The sequence below is a fragment of the Oncorhynchus keta genome, unplaced genomic scaffold, assembly GCF_023373465.1.
Source record: "Oncorhynchus keta strain PuntledgeMale-10-30-2019 unplaced genomic scaffold, Oket_V2 Un_contig_1954_pilon_pilon, whole genome shotgun sequence".
Lineage (NCBI taxonomy): Eukaryota > Metazoa > Chordata > Actinopteri > Salmoniformes > Salmonidae > Oncorhynchus > Oncorhynchus keta.
In genome coordinates, this window is record NW_026281536.1 from 10646 (window position 1) to 27524 (window position 16879).

The 16879-nt window shown below is 51.3% G+C and overlaps 1 protein-coding gene and 1 long non-coding RNA gene across 5 annotated transcripts in view; both read right to left on the reverse strand.

The window, feature by feature from the left end:
• Positions 1-362: 362 nt before the first annotated feature.
• LOC127920437 (tumor protein p63-regulated gene 1-like protein) overlaps positions 363-16879 on the reverse strand; it is an 80212-nt gene continuing 63695 nt past the window's right edge. The window contains exons 5-6 of the mRNA XM_052504518.1: positions 15291-15444; positions 363-657 (exon numbers count right to left, since the gene is read on the reverse strand). Coding sequence (XP_052360478.1) covers positions 463-657; positions 15291-15444 — 349 coding nt within the window. The 3' untranslated portion in view covers positions 363-462. The remainder of the gene's footprint in view (positions 658-15290; positions 15445-16879) is intronic.
• LOC127920438 (uncharacterized) lies at positions 9944-13481 on the reverse strand. 4 transcript variants are annotated; one of them, XR_008106291.1, is made up of 4 exons: positions 12373-13473; positions 12151-12224; positions 10915-11817; positions 9944-10246 (listed from the first exon to the last, which is right to left on the reverse strand). It is a non-coding gene; the product is annotated as an uncharacterized LOC127920438 (long non-coding RNA). The 4 variants fall into 4 exon arrangements; XR_008106292.1 differs by lacking the exon at positions 9944-10246 and having other exon boundaries at positions 10686-11558; positions 11596-11817; positions 12373-13440; XR_008106293.1 differs by lacking the exon at positions 9944-10246 and having other exon boundaries at positions 10687-11817; positions 12373-13129; positions 13188-13481.

Below are 16879 nucleotides of genomic sequence, written 5' to 3' on the forward strand. Positions count from 1 at the left end.
ACGGTATTGTATAAATTTGATAAACTCTGGGACGGCAGGAACACATTTGGCACAGTAACTACGTAGGAAATGAACCCAAAAGGGATCAGGATGACAGAACGACATTTAGACATTAACACTTTTCTACTAAAAGGTACAGAAAAGTAAACTAACAAACCCCAAACATTTTCAATGTCTGAAAATACATTTTAAATTAGCATCAAAACATATCCTTCCAACTATTAAATGATAAAAACTACTTCAAATCTGTAAATAGGCAAAAATGATTGCAAACAAAGAAACAAAAAGAAATTAAGTAGAAATTGTAGTCTAGTTAAAGCTTAGTTAAAATCAGAGAGCGGACTATAAGGAATGACCAGACACCAGATTAAAAATATTTATAATGATACTTCATATCTGTAACTAGGCCACAACTACAAACTATGATTAAGTAATCAAGTAGTAATGTAGCTAAAGCATTGTTTAAAAGCCAATGTTTCCCCGTGCCAGGCAGTATCCCAGCTTGTTCTGGTTCCCGATGAAGGACATCAGACCCACGTAGGACTCGATGAGCAGGGGCTGGTTCAGCACCAGGACTCCGTTGGCCTTCCCAGGGACGGGCTGCTTCAGGTGGGCCTTCTGGGCTGCCTCCGTCAGCTGCTCACGGAAACTCTGGACCTGAGAGAGGGAGGGAAGAGAGGAGGGAGGGAAGAGAGAGGAAGAGAGGGGAGAGAGGAGGGAGGGGAGAGAGGAGGGAGGAAGAGAGGAGGGAGGGAAGAGAGGAGGGAGGGGAGAGGAGAGAGGAAGAGATGGAAGAGAGGAGAGAGGGGAGAGGAGAGAGGAAGAGAGGAGGGAGGAAGAGAGGAGGGAGGGGAGGGAGAGAGGAAGAGAGGAGGGAGGGAAGAGAGGAGGGAGGGGAGGGAAGAGAGGAGGGAGGGGAGGGAAGAGAGGGAGGGGAGGGAAGAGGGAGGGAGAGGAGGAGGGAGGGGAGGGAAGAGAGGAGGGAGGGGAGAGAGGAGGGAGGGGAGAGGAAGAGAGGAGGGAGGGGAGAGAGGAGGGAGGGGAGAGGAAGAGAGGAGGGAGGGGAGAGAGGAGGGAGGGGAGAGAGGAGGGAGGGGAGAGGAAGAAGAGAGGGGGAGGGGAGGGAAGAGAGGAGGGAGGGAGAGGGAGGGAGGGGAGAGGAAGAGAGGAGGGAGGGGAGAGGAGGGAGGGGAGAGGAAGAGAGGAGGGAGGGGAGAGAGGAGGGAGGGGAGAGGAAGAGAGGAGGGAGGGGAGAGGAGAGAGAGGAGGAAGAGAGAGGAGAGAGAGGAGGGAGGGGAGAGGAAGAGAGGAGGGAGGGAAGAGAGGAGGGAGGGAAGAGGAAGAGAGGAGGGAGGGAAGAGAGAGGAAGAGAGGAGGGAGGGGAGAGAGGAGGGAGGGAAGAGAGGAAGAGAGAGGAGAGAGAGGAGGAAGAGAGAGGAGAGAGAGAGGAGGAAGAGAGAGGAGAGAGAGGAGGGAGGGAGGGGAGAGAGGAAGAGAGGAGGGAGGGGAGAGGAAGAGAGGAGGGAGGGGAGAGGAGAGAGAGGAGGAAGAGAGAGGAGAGAGAGGAGGGAGGGGAAGAGAGGAGGGAGAGGAAGAGAGGAGGGAGGGTAAGAGAGGAGGGAGGGGAGAGAGGAAGAGAGGAGGGAGGGGAGAGAGGAAGAGAGGAGGGAGGGGAGAGGAAGAGAGGGGGGAGGGGAGAGGAAGAGAGGAGGGAGGGGAGAGGAGAGAGAGGAGGAAGAGGAAGAGGGGAGGAAGAGGAAGAGAGGAGGGAGAGGAAGAGGGGAGGGAGAGGAAGAGAGGAGGGAGGGGAAGAGAGAGGAGGAGGGGGGAGAGAGGAGGGAGGGGAGAGAGGAGGGAAGGGAGGGAAGAGAGGAGGGAGGGGAGAGAGGAGGGAGGGGAGAGGAAGAGAGGAGGGAGGGGAGAGAGGAGGGAGGGGAGAGGAAGAGAGGAGGGAGGGGAGAGAGGAGGGAGGGGAGAGAGGAGGGAGGGGAGAGGAAGAGAGGGGGAGGGGAGAGAGGAGGGAGGGGAGAGGAAGAGAGGAGGGAGGGGAGAGAGGAGGGAGGGGAGAGGAAGAGAGGAGGGAGGGGAGAGAGGAGGGAGGGGAGAGGAAGAGAGGAGGGAGGGGAGAGAGGAGGGAGGGGAGAGGAAGGAGGGGAGAGGAGAGAGAGGAGGAAGAGAGAGGAGAGAGAGGAGGGAGGGGAGAGGAAGAGAGGAGGGAGGGAAGAGAGGAGGGAGGGAAGAGGAAGAGAGGAGGGAGGGAAGAGAGAGGAAGAGAGGAGGGAGGGGAGAGAGGAGGGAGGGAAGAGAGGAAGAGAGACGAGAGAGAGGAGGAAGAGAGAGGAGAGAGAGGAGGAAGAGAGAGGAGAGAGAGGAGGGAGGGGAGAGAGGAAGAGAGGAGGGAGGGGAGAGAGGAAGAGAGGAGGGAGGGGAGAGAGGAAGAGAGGAGGGAGGGGAGAGGAAGAGAGGAGGGAGGGGAGAGGAAGAGAGGAGGGAGGGGAGAGGAGAGAGAGGAGGAAGAGAGAGGAGAGAGAGGAGGAAGAGAGAGGAAAGAGAGGAGGGAGAGGAAGAGAGGAGGGAGGGTAAGAGAGGAGGGAGGGGAGAGAGGAAGAGAGGAGGGAGGGGAGAGAGGAAGAGAGGAGGGAGGGGAGAGGAAGAGAGGAGGGAGGGGAGAGGAAGAGAGGAGGGAGGGGAGAGGAGAGGAGAGAGAGGAGGAAGAGAGGAGGGAGAGGAAGAGAGGAGGGAGAGGAAGAGAGGAGGGAGAGGAAGAGAGGAGGGAGGGGAAGAGAGGAGGGAGGGGAGAGAGGAAGAGAGGAGGGAGGAAGAGAGGGAAGAGAGGAGGGAGGGGAGAGGAGAGAGGAGGGAAGGGAGAGGAGAGAGGAGGGAAGGGGAGAGGAGAGAGGAGGGAGGGGAGAGGGAGAGAGAGGAGGAAGAGAGAGGAGAGAGAGGAGGAAGAGAGAGGAGAGAGAGGAGGGAGGGGAGAGAGGAGAGAGAGGGAGGGGGAGAGGGAGAGAGGAGGGAGGGAGGGAAGAGAGGAAGAGAGGAGGGAGGGAAGAGAGGAAGAGAGGAGGGAGGGGAGAGGAAGAGAGGAGGGAGGGGAGAGGAAGAGAGGAGGGAGGGGAGAGGAAGAGAGGAGGAAGAGAGAGGAGAGAGAGGAGGAAGAGAGAGGAGGAAGAGAGAGGAGAGAGAGGAGGGAGGGGAGAGAGGAAGAGAGGAGGGAGGGGAGAGGAGAGAGAGGAGGGAGGGAAGAGAGGGAGAGAGGAGGGAGGAAGAGAGGAGGGAGGGAAGAGAGGAAGAGAGGAGGGAGGGGAGAGGAAGAGAGGAGGGAGGGGAGAGGAAGAGAGGAGGGAGGGGAGAGGAAGAGAGGAGGAAGAGAGAGGAGAGAGAGAGGAGGAAGAGAGAGGAGAGAGAGGAGGGAGGGGAGAGAGGAAGAGAGGAGGGAGGGGAGAGGAGAGAGAGGGGAGGGAGGGAAGAGAGGAAGAGAGGAGGGAGGGAAGAGAGGAAGAGAGGAGGGAGGGGAGAGGAGAGAGAGGAGGGAGGGGAGAGAGGAAGAGAGGAGGGAGGGGAGAGAGGAAGAGAGGAGGGAGGGGAGAGGAAGAGAGGAGGGAGGGGAGAGGAAGAGAGGAGGGAGGGGAGAGGAAGAGAGGAGGGAGGGGAGAGGAAGAGAGGGGAGAGGAAGAGAGGAGAGAGGAAGAGAGGAGGAAGGGGAGAGGAAGAGAGGAGGGAGGGGAGAGGAAGAGAGGAGGGAGGGGAGAGGAAGAGAGGAGGGAGGGGAGAGGAAGAGGGGAGAGGAAGAGAGGAGGGAGGGGAGAGGAAGAGAGGAGGGAGGGGAGAGGAAGAGAGGAGGGAGGGAGAGGAAGAGAGGAGGGAGGGGAGAGGAAGAGAGAGAGCGAGAGGGGAGAGCGAGAGAGAGAGCGAGAGAGGTGAGAGAGAGAGAGGGGTGAGAGAGCAAGAGAGATAACAGACCGCATTGACAAGCTGTTAAAAACAGTAGTTGGTTGACCCACTGCCTCTGACCAAAGAACATTATCCGTCATTTTCTGTTCATTTCTAGAAGACTCATTTGAATTGCCGCTTCTCGCCAACACCCAGCAAGAGGTTACTAACACAGTGGACACCCGCTGCTTATTACTGTTGAACAGTCTGGTGTGTTTTCTCTATAAGAGAGGGAAGGAGAGAGGGACGGACAGAGGGACGGACAGAGGGACGGACAGAGGGAAGGACAGAGGGACGGACAGAGGGAAGGAAGGAGGGAAGGAGAGAGAGAGGGAAGGAAGGAGGGAAGGAGAGAGAGAGGGAAGGAAGGAGGGAAGGAAGGAGGGAAGGATAGAGGGAAGGAAGGAGGGAAGGAAGGAAGGGAAGGAGAGAGGGAAGGAAGGAGGGAAGGAGAGAGGGAAGGAAGGAGGGAAGGAAGGAGGGAAGGAAGGAGGGAAGGAAGGAGGGAAGGAGGGAAGGGAAGGAAGGAGGGAAGGAAGGAGGGAAGGAAGGAGGGAAGGAAGGAGGGAAGGAAGGAGGGAAGGAAGGAGGGAAGGGAAGGAGAGAGGGAAGGAAGGAGGGAAGGGAAGGAAGGAAGGGAAGGAAGGAGGGAAGGAAGGAGGGAAGGAAGGAGGGAAGGAAGGAGGGAAGGGAAGGAAGGAGGGAAGGAAGGAGAGAGGGAAGGAGAGAGGGAAGGAGAGAGGGAAGGAAGGAGGGAAGGAAGGAGGGAAGGAAGGAGGGAAGGAGGGAGGGAAGGAGAGAGGGAAGGAGAGAGGGAAGGAGAGAGGGAAGGAGAGAGGGAAGGAAGGAGGGAAGGAAGGAGGGAAGGAAGGAGGGAAGGAAGGAAGGAAGGAAGGAAGGAAGGAAGGAGGGAAGGAAGGAAGGAGGGAAGGAAGGAAGGAAGGAGGGAAGGAAGGAAGGAAGGAAGGAGGGAAGGAAGGAAGGAAGGAGGGAAGGAAGGAAGGAAGGAGGGAAGGAAGGAAGGAGGGAAGGAAGGAAGGAAGGAAGGAGGGAAGGAAGGAAGGAAGGAAGGAGGGAAGGAAGGAGGGAAGGAAGGAGGGAAGGAAGGAGGGAAGGAAGGAGGGAAGGAAGGAGGGAAGGAAGGAGGGAAGGAAGGAGGGAAGGAAGGAGGGAAGGAGGGAAGGAAGGAGGGAAGGAAGGAGGGAAGGAAGGAAGGAGGGAAGGAAGGAAGGAGGGAAGGAAGGAAGGAGGGAAGGAAGGAGGGAAGGAAGGAGGGAAACGTAACCCCACCCACGCTGTAATGTAACCCCACCCACTCTGTAATGTAACCCCACCCACTCGGTAATGTAACCCCACCCACTGTAACGTAACCCCACCCACTCGGTAACGTAACCCCACCCACTCGGTAACGTAACCCCACCCACTCTGTAATGTAACCCCACCCACGCTGAAACTTAACCCCACCCACTCTGTAACGTAACCCCACCCACTCTGTAACGTAACCCCACCCACTCTGAAACGTAACCCCACCCACGCTGAAACGTAACCCCACCCACCCTGTAACGTAACCCCACCCACCCTGTAACGTAACACAACCCACCCTGTAACGTAACCCCCCCCACTCTGTAACGTACCCCCCACTCTGTAACGCAACCCCCCACTCTGTAACGTAACCCCCCACCCTGTAACGTAAACCCCCCACCCGGTAACGTAACCCCACCCACGCTGTAACGTAGCCCCACCCACGCTGTAACGTAGCCCCACCCACCCGGTAACGTAACCCCACCCACCCGGTAACGTAACCCCACCCACCCGGTAACGTAACCCCACCCACACTGTAACGTAGCCCCACCCACTCTGCAACGTAACCCCACCCACTCTGTAACGTAACCCCACCCACCCTGTAACGTAACCCCACCCACCCTGTAACGTAACCCCACCCACCCTGTAACGTAACCCCACCCACCCTGTAACGTAACCCCACCCACCCTGTAACGTAACCCCCCACCCTGTAACGTAACCCCCCACCCTGTAACGTAACCCCCCACCCTGTAACGTAACCCCCCACTCTGTAACGTAACCCCACCCACCCTGTAACGTAACCCCACCCACCCTGTAACGTAACCCCACCCACCCTGTAACGTAACCCCACCCACCCTGTAACGTAACCCCCCACCCTGTAACGTAACCCCCCACCCTGTAACGTAACCCCACCCACCCTGTAACGTAACCCCACCCACCCTGTAACGTAACCCCACCCACCCTGTAACGTAACCCCACCCACACACTGCAACGTAACCCCACCCACCCTGTAACGTAACCCCACCCACCCTGTAACGTAACCCCACCCACCCTGGAATTGTGATACAGAGAATTATAAGTGAAATAATCTGTCTGTAAACAATTGTTGGAAAAATTACTTGTGTCATGAACAAAGTAGATGTCCTAACCGACTTGCCAAAACTATAGTTTGTTAACAAGAATATTCATTTCATTACAGTACAACGGTTTGATTTGTTTGATCGTAGCTAGCTACATAGCCGTCTTTGTTTCAAAGATAATTGTGTAGTCTAGAGCGATTTCCTAGGTTAGCTAGCCAGCTATTGTCGTTCTTTTAACGCAACGTAACGTAAACAACACTGCTAGCTAGCCAGCTAGCCCCCGATTAGCAGCACTGTAGAAACTATTACACTCAACGGAACGACTTGATTAGTGTAGTGTCAACAACGCAGCCACTGCCAGCTAGCCTACTTTAGCAGTACTGTATCATTTTAATCATTTTAGTCAATAAGACTCTTGCTACGTAAGCTTAACTTTCTGAACATTCGAGACGTGTAGTCCACTTGTCATTCCAATCTCCTTGCATTAGCGTAGCCTTTTCTGTAGCCTGTCAACTATGTGTCTGTCTATCCCTGTTCTCTCCTCTCTGCACAGACCATACAAACGCTCCACACCGCGTGGCCGCGACCACCCTAATCTGGTGGTCCCAGCGCGTACGACCCACGTGGAGTTCCAGGTCTCCGGTAGCCTCTGGAACTGCCGATCTGCGGCCAACAAGGCAGAGTTCATCTCAGCCTATGCCTCCCTCCAGTCCCTTGACTTCTTGGCACTGACGGAAACATGGATCACCACAGATAACACTGCTACTCCTACTGATCTCTCCTCGTCCGCCCACGTGTTCTCGCACACCCCGAGAGCTTCTGGTCAGCGGGGTGGTGGCACCGGGATCCTCATCTCTCCCAAGTGGTCTTTCTCTCTTTCTCCCTTACCCATCTGTCTATCGCCTCCTTTGAATTCCATGCTGTCACAGTTACCAGCCCTTTCAAGCTTAACATCCTTATCATTTATCGCCCTCCAGGTTCCCTCGGAGAGTTCATCAATGAGCTTGATGCCTTGATAAGCTCCTTTCCTGAGGACGGCTCACCTCTCACAGTTCTGGGCGACTTTAACCTCCCCACGTCTACCTTTGACTCATTCCTCTCTGCCTCCTTCTTTCCACTCCTCTCCCTTTTGACCTCACCCTCTCACCTTCCCCCTACTCACAAGGCAGGCAATACGCTTGACCTCATCTTTACTAGATGCTGTTCTTCCACTAACCTCATTGCAACTCCCCTCCAAGTCTCCGACCACTACCTTGTATCCTTTTCCCTCTCGCTCTCATCCAACACTTCCCACACTGCCCCTACTCGGATGGTATCGCGCCGTCCCAACCTTCGCTCTCTCTCCCCGCTACTCTCTCCTCTTCCATCCTATCATCTCTTCCCTCTGCTCAAACTTTCTCCAACCTATCTCCTGATTCTGCCTCCTCAACCCTCCTCTCCTCCCTTACTGCATCCTTTGACTCCCTATGTCCCCTATCCTCCAGGCCGGCTCGGTCCTCCCTCCCGCTCCGTGGCTCGACGACTCCTTGCGAGCTCACAGAACAGGGCTCCGGGCAGCCGAGCGGAAATGGAGGAAAACTCGCCCCTGCGGACCTGGCATCCTTTCACTCCCTCCTCTCTACATTTTCCTCCTCTGTCTCTGCTGCTAAAGCCACTTTCTACCATTCTAAATTCCAAGCATCTGCCTCTAACCCTAGGAAGCTCTTTGCCACCTTCTCCTCCCTCCTGAATCCTCCCCCTCCTCCCTCTCTGCAGATGACTTCGTCAACCATTTTGAAAAGAAGGTCGACGACATCCGATCCTCGCTTGCTAAGTCAAACGACACCGCTGGTTCTGCTCACACTGCCCTACCCTATGCTCTGACCTCTTTCTCCCCTCTCTCTCCAGATGAAATCTCGCGTCTTGTGACGGCCGGCCGCCCAACAACCTGCCCGCTTGACCCTATCCCCTCCTCTCTTCTCCAGACCATTTCCGGAGACCTTCTCCTTACCTCACCTCGCTCATCAACGCATCCCTGACCGCTGGCTACGTCCCTCCCGTCTTCAAGAGAGCGAGAGTTGCACCCCTTCTGAAAAAAAAACCTACACTCGATCCCTCCGATGTCAACAACTACAGACCAGTATCCCTTCTCTCTTTCTCTCCAAAACTCTTGAGCGTGCCGTCCTTGGCCAGCTCTACCGCTATCTCTCTCAGAATGACCTTCTTGATCCAAATCAGTCAGGTTTCAAGACTAGTCATTCAACTGAGACTGCTCTTCTCTGTATCACGGAGGCGCTCCGCACTGCTAAAGCTAACTCTCTCTCCTCTGCTCTCATCCTTCTAGACCTATCGGCTGCCTTCGATACTGTGAACCATCAGATCCTCCTCTCCACCCTCTCCGAGTTGGGCATCTCCGGCGCGGCCCACGCTTGGATTGCGTCCTACCTGACAGGTCGCTCCTACCAGGTGGCGTGGCGAGAATCTGTCTCCTCACCACGCGCTCTCACCACTGGTGTCCCCCAGGGCTCTGTTCTAGGCCCTCTCTTATTCTCGCTATACACCAAGTCACTTGGCTCTGTCATAACCTCACATGGTCTCTCCTATCATTGCTATGCAGACGACACACAATTAATCTTCTCCTTTCCCCTTCTGATGACCAGGTGGCGAATCGCATCTCTGCATGTCTGGCAGACATATCAGTGTGGATGACGGATCACCACCTCAAGCTGAACCTCAGCAAGACGGAGCTCCTCTTCCTCCCGGGGAAGGACTGCCCGTTCCATGATCTCGCCATCACGGTTGACAACTCCATTGTGTCCTCCTCCCAGAGCGCTAAGAACCTTGGCGTGATCCTGGACAACACCCTGACGTTCTCAACTAACATCAAGGCGGTGTCCCGTTCCTGTAGGTTCATGCTCTACAACATCCGCAGAGTACGACCCTGCCTCACACAGGAAGCGGCGCAGGTCCTAATCCAGGCACTTGTCATCTCCCGTCTTGATTACTGCAACTCGCTGTTGGCTGGGCTCCCTGCCTGTGCCATTAAACCCCTACAACTCATCCAGAACGCTGCAGCCCGTCTGGTGTTCAACCTTCCCAAGTTCTCTCACGTCACCCCGCTCCTCCGCTCTCTCCACTGGCTTCCAGTTGAAGCTCGCATCCGCTACAAGACCATGGTGCTTGCCTACGGAGCTGTGAGGGGAACGGCACCTCAGTAACTCCAGGCTCTGATCAGGCCCTACACCCAAACAAGGGCACTGCGTTCATCCACCTCTGGCCTGCTCGCCTCCCTACCACTGAGGAAGTACAGTTCCCGCTCAGCCCAGTCAAAACTGTTCGCTGCTCTGGCCCCCAATGGTGGAACAAACTCCCCTCACGACGCCAGGACAGCGGAGTCAATCACCACCTTCCGGAGACACCTGAAACCCCACCTCTTCAAGGAATACCTAGGATAGGGTAAGTAAGGGTAAGTAATCCTTCTCACCCCCCCAAAAAAAAAAAAGATTTAGATGCAAGTGGCTGTTCCACTGGATGTCATAAGGTGTATGCACCAATTTGTAAGTCGCTCTGGATAAGAGCGTCTGCTAAATGACTTAAATGTAAATGTGGAGTGGTTGAAAAAAAAAAGAGTTTTAATGACTACAACCTAAGTGTATGTAAACTTCCCACTTCAACTGTCTATCTGGGAATCACTGACTAATACATCTGTAGTATCCCAGGGTGTGATGTTGCATTTCAACATTTCAGTGGGAAGGAGAGGTGCTGATTACCCATATGAAAATCAAGAGTATTTTGAGGGAAAGTTATTACACAATGTACAGTATGACATGTGTTTACTCATATAAAAGCGCTTGCATTTTCAGGTGCAATTCATAATGCTGAGCCTATCAAAATCATATTAATGATACCTTGAAATCAAATCTCCCTTTTCAAAATGTGACGATGCAGGATACCTACAAATACACCTACAAATACATCTACAAACAAACACATCTACAAACACCTACAAATACATCTACAAACACATCTGCAAACACATCTACAAATACATCTACAAACACCTACAAATACATCTACAAACACATCTACAAATACATCTACAAACACATCTACAAATACATCTACAAACACACCTACAAATACATCTACAAACACCTACAAATACATCTACAAACACATCTACAAATACATCTACAAATACATCTACAAATACATCTACAAACACCTACAAATACATCTACAAATACATCTACAAATACATCTACAAATACATCTACAAACACCTACAAATACATCTACAAACACCTACAAATACATCTACAAATACATCTACAAACACATCTACAAACACATCTACAAATACATCTACAAACACATCTACAAATACACCTACAAACACATCTACAAACACCTACAAATACATCTACAAACACATCTACAAATACATCTACAAACACATCTACAAATACATCTACAAACACATCTACAAATACATCTACAAACACATCTACAAATACATCTACAAACACCTACAAATACATCTACAAACACCTACAAATACACCTACAAATACATCTACAAACACATCTACAAACACATCTACAAATACATCTACAAACACCTACAAATACATCTACAAACACATCTACAAATACATCTACAAACACCTACAAATACATCTACAAACACATCTACAAACACATCTACAAACACATCTACAAACACATCTACAAATACATCTACAAACACCTACAAATACATCTACAAATACATCTACAAATACATCTACAAATACATCTACAAATACATCTACAAACACATCTACAAACACACCTACAAATACATCTACAAACACCTACAAATACATCTACAAACACCTACAAATACATCTACAAATACACCTACAAATACATCTACAAATACACCTACAAATACATCTACAAATACATCTACAAATACATCTACAAATACATCTACAAATACACCTACAAACACCTACAAATACATCTCGATTTAAAAGAGCAGGCTACATGCTAACTACATCACTGCTCCGCTAATGTTTTGCAGAGTATAGTATGCTAAGCTATCCCAGGAAGATTTGGGGCTAGCTGCCAGACCTACTGCTGTTGTCCTCAGGCTACAGAACAGACAGACCTACTGATGTTGTCCTCAGGCTACAGGACAGAGAGACCTACTGCTGTTGTCCTCGGGCTACAGGACAGACAGACCTACTGCTGTTGTCCTCGGGCTACAGGACAGACAGACCTGCTGCTGTTGTCCTCGGGCTACAGGACAGACAGACCTACTGCTGTTGTCCTCGGGCTACAGGACAGACAGACCTACTGCTGTTGTCCTCGGGCTACAGGACAGACAGACCTACTGCTGTTGTCCTCGGGCTACAGGACAGACAGACCTACTGCTGTTGTCCTCGGGCTACAGGACAGACAGACCTACTGCTGTTGTCCTCGGGCTACAGGACAGACAGACCTACTGCTGTTGTCCTCGGGCTACAGGACAGACAGACCTACTGCTGTTGTCCTCGGGCTACAGGACAGAGAGACCTACTGCTGTTGTCCTCGGGCTACAGGACAGAGAGACCTACTGCTGTAGTCCTCGGGCTACAGGACAGAGAGACCTACTGCTGTTGTCCTCGGGCTACAGGACAGAGAGACCTACTGCTGTTGTCCTCGGGCTACAGGACAGAGAGACCTACTGCTGTTGTCCTCGGGCTACAGGACAGAGAGACCTACTGCTGTTGTCCTCGGGCTACAGGACAGACAGACCTACTGCTGTTGTCCTCGGGCTACAGGACAGAGAGACCTACTGCTGTTGTCCTCGGGCTACAGGACAGACATACCTACTGCTGTTGTCCTCGGGCTACAGGACAGACAGACCTACTGCTGTTGTCCTCGGGCTACAGGACAGACAGACCTACTGCTGTTGTCCTCGGGCTACAGGACAGAGAGACATACTGCTGTTGTCCTCGGGCTACAGGACAGAGAGACCTACTGCTGTTGTCCTCGGGCTACAGAACAGACATACCTACTGCTGTTGTCCTCAGGGTACAGGACAGAGAGACCTACTGCTGTTGTCCTCGGGCTACAGGACAGACAGACCTACTGCTGTTGTCCTCGGGCTACAGGACAGACAGACCTACTGCTGTTGTCCTCGGGCTACAGGACAGACAGACCTACTGCTGTTGTCCTCGGGCTACAGGACAGACAGACCTACTGCTGTTGTCCTCGGGCTACAGGACAGACAGACCTACTGCTGTTGTCCTCGGGCTACAGGACAGAGAGACCTGCTGTTGTTGTCATGTATGGTGGAACTAGAGCCCACAAACCTCTAATAGTGGAGCTAGAGCCCACAAACCTCTAATAGTGGAGCTAGAGCCCACAAACCTCTAATACTGGAGTTAGAGCCCACAAACCTCTAATACTGGAGTTAGAGCCCACAAACCTCTAATACTGGAGTTAGAGCCCACAAACCTCTAATACTGGAGTTAGAGCCCACAAACCTCTAATACTGGAGTTAGAGCCCACAAACCTCTAATACTGGAGTTAGAGCCCACAAACCTCTAATACTGGAGTTAGAGCCCACAAACCTCTAATACTGGAGTTAGAGCCCACAAACCTCTAATACTGGAGTTAGAGCCCACAAACCTCTAATACTGGAGCGAGAGCCCATAAACCTCTAATAGTGGAGCTAGAGCCCATAAACCTCTAATAGTGGAGCTAGAGCCCATAAACCTGTAATAGTGGAGCTAGAGCCCATAAACCTGTAATAGTGGAGCTAGAGCCCACAAACCTCTAATACTGGAGTTAGAGCCCATAAACCTCTAATTGTGGAGATAGAGCCCATAAACCTCTAATAGTGGAGATAGAGCCCATAAACCTCTACCCTACAGATGGACACCGGAGCTGAAATCTTCTTCACAGAGGACATTGGACTTGTGCTTCATGTTCCTGACAGGGTGCAGGGTAGTAGGATAGGGTGGTGTGGTAAGGATGGTAAGATGGTAGGATGGTAAGGATGGTAGGGTGGTAAGGATGGTAGGGTGGTAAGGATGGTAAGATGGTAAGATGGTAGGGTGGTAAGGATGGTAAGGATGGTAAGATCGTAGGGTGGTAAGATGGTAGGGTGGTAAGATGGTAGGGTGGTAGAGTGGTAAGGATGGTAAGATGGTAGGGTGGTAGTGTGGTAAGATGGTAGGGTGGTAAGATGGTAGGATGGTAGGATGGTAGTGCGGTAAGATGGTAGGGTGGTAAGATGGTAGTAGGTGGTAGGATGGTAGTGCGGTAGGATGGTAGGGTGGTAAGATGGTAGTGTGGTAAGATGGTAGGGTGGTAAGATGGTAGGGTGGTAGTGTGGTAGGGTGGTAAGGTGGTAGTGTGGTAAGGTGGTAAGATGGTAGGGTGGTAAGATGGTAGGGTGGTAGTGTGGTAAGGCTGGTAAGATTTTTATTTTATTTCACCTTTATTTAACCAGGTAGGCCAGTTGAGAACACCTTTATTTAACCAGGTAGGCTAGTTGAGAACACCTTTATTTAACCAGGTAGGCTAGTTGAGAACAAGTTCTCATTTACAACTGCGACCTGGCCAAGATAAAGCACAGCAGTGTGAACAGACAACACAGAGTTACACATGGAGTAAACAATTAACAAGTCAATAACACAGTAGGAAAAAGAAAGTCTATATACATTGTGTGCAAAAGGCATGAGGAGGTAGGCGAATAATTACAATTTAGCAGATTAACACTGGAGTGAAATGATCAGATGGTCATGTAAGAGCGTCTGCTAAATGACTTAAATGTAAAAAATGTAATGTACAGGAAGATATATTGGTGTGCAAAAGAGCAGAAAAGTAAATAAATAAAAACAGTCTGGGGATGAGGTAGGTAGATTGGGTGGGCTATTTACAGATGGACTATGTACAGCTGCAGCGATCAGTTAGCTGCTCAGATAGCTGGTGTTTAAAGTTGGTGAGGGAGATAAAAGTCTCCAACTTCAGAGATTTTTGCAATTTGTTCCAGTAACTGGCAGCAGAGAACTGGAAGGAAAGGCGGCCAAATGAGGTGTTGGCTTTAGGGATGATCAGTGAGATACACCTGCTGGAGCACGTGCTACGGATGGGTGTTGCCATCGTGACCAGTGAACTGAGATAAGGTAGGGTGGTAGTGTGGTAAGGATGGTAAGATGGTAGGGTGGTAGTGTGGTAAGGATGGTAGGGTGGTAGTGTGGTAAGGATGGTAAGATGGTAGGGTGGTAGTGTGGTAAGGATTGGTCCTTCTGTAGCTCAGTTGGTAGAGCATGGCGCTTGTAACGCCAGGGTAGTGGGTTCGATTCCCGGGACCACCCATACGTAGAATGTATGCACACATGACTGTAAGTCGCTTTGGATAAAAGCGTAAGGATGGTAATGTGGTAGGGTGGTAAGGATGGTAATGTGGTAAGGAGGGTAATGTGGTAGGATGGTAATGTGGTAGGATGGTAAGGTGGTAGTGTGGTAAGGATGGTAATGTGGTAAGGATGGTAATGTGGTAGGGTGGTAAGGATGGTAATGTGGTAAGGAGGGTAATGTGGTAGGAGGGTAATGTGGTAGGATACTCACCTCACAGAGAGCAGTGAACCTGTGGTCTATGTTCCTGACAGGGTGGTAGTGTGGTAGGATGGTAATGTGGTAGGATACTCACCTCACAGAGAGCAGTGAACCTGTGGTCTATGTTCCTGACAGGGTGGTAGTGTGGTAGGATGGTAATGTGGTAGGATACTCACCTCACAGAGAGCAGTGAACCTGTGGTCTATGTTCCTGACAGGGTGGTAGTGTGGTAGGATGGTAATGTGGTAGGATACTCACCTCACAGAGAGCAGTGAACCTGTGGTCTATGTTCCTGACAGGGTGGTAGGGTGGTAATATGTTCCTGACAGGGTGGTAGGGTGGTAATATGTTCCTGACAGGGTGGTAATGTGGTAGGAGGGTAATGTGGTAGGATACTCACCTCACAGAGAGCAGTGAACCTGTGGTCTATGTTCCTGACAGGGTGGTAGGTAAAGGTGGTGAACGGGTAGTCTGTAGCGAACGGGTTCCATTTAGACAAGAACGAGGGTTCCCTTAGCCGGTCCCAGAACACACGCACACCCTCTCCTTCTCTCCTGAAACACAGAGAGGTTATCAGAACACACCCTCTCCTCCTCTCCTGAAACACAGAGAGGTTATCAGAACACACCCTCTCCTTCTCTCCTGGAAACACAGAGAGGTTATCAGAACACACCCTCTCCTCCTCTACTGGAAACACAGAGAGGTTATCAGAACACACCCTCTCCTCCTCTCCTGGAAACACAGAGAGGTTATCAGAACACACCCTCTCCTCCTCTACTGGAAACACAGAGAGGTTATCAGAACACACCCTCTCCTCCTCTACTGGAAACACAGAGAGGTTATCAGAACACACCCTCTCCTTCTCTCCTGGAAACACAGAAAGGTTATCAGAACACACCCTCTCCTCCTCTACTGGAAACACAGAAACAACATTATCAGAACACACGCACACCTTCTCCTCCTCTCCTGGAAACACAGAGAGGTTATCAGAACACACCCTCTCCTTCTCTCCTGGAAACACAGAAAGGTTATCAGAACACACCCTCTCCTTCTCTCCTGGAACCACAGAAACAACATTATCAGAACACACCCTCTCCTCCTCTACTGGAAACACAGAAACAACATTATCAGAACACACCCTCTCCTCCTCTACTGGAAACACAGAAACAACATTATCAGAACACACGCACACCTTCTCCTCCTCTCCTGGAAACACAGAGAGGTTATCAGAACACACGCACACCCTCTCCTCCTCTACTGAAACACAGAACAACATTATCAGAACACACCCTCTCCTCCTCTCCTGGAAACACAGAACAACATTATCAGAACACACCCTCTCCTCCTCTCCTGGAAACACAGAACAACATTATCAGAACACACCCTCTCCTCCTCTCCTGGAAACACAGAAACAACATTATCAGAACACACCCTCTCCTCCTCTACTGGAAACACAGAAACAACATTATCAGAACACACCCTCTCCTCCTCTACTGGAAACACAGAAACAACATTATCAGAACACACACCTTCTCCTCCTCTCCTGGAAACACAGAACAACATGAAACCACAGAACAACATTATCAGAACACACCCTCTCCTTCTCTCCTGGAACCACAGAACAACATTATCAGAACACACCCTCTCCTCCTCTCCTGGAAACACAGAAAAACATTATCAGAACACACCCTCTCCTTCTCTCCTGGAAACACAGAAACAACATTATCAGAACACACCCTCTCCTTCTCTCCTGGAAACACAGAACAACATCATGGAAACACAGAACAACATTATCAGAACACACCCTCTCCTCCTCTCCTGGAAACACAGAAAGGTTAGCAGAACACACCCTCTCCTTCTCTCCTGGAAACACAGAAACAACATTATCAGAACACACCCTCTCCTTCTCTCCTGAAACCACAGAAACAACATTATCAGAACACACCCTCTCCTTCTCTCCTGGAAACACAGAAAGGTTAGCAGAACACA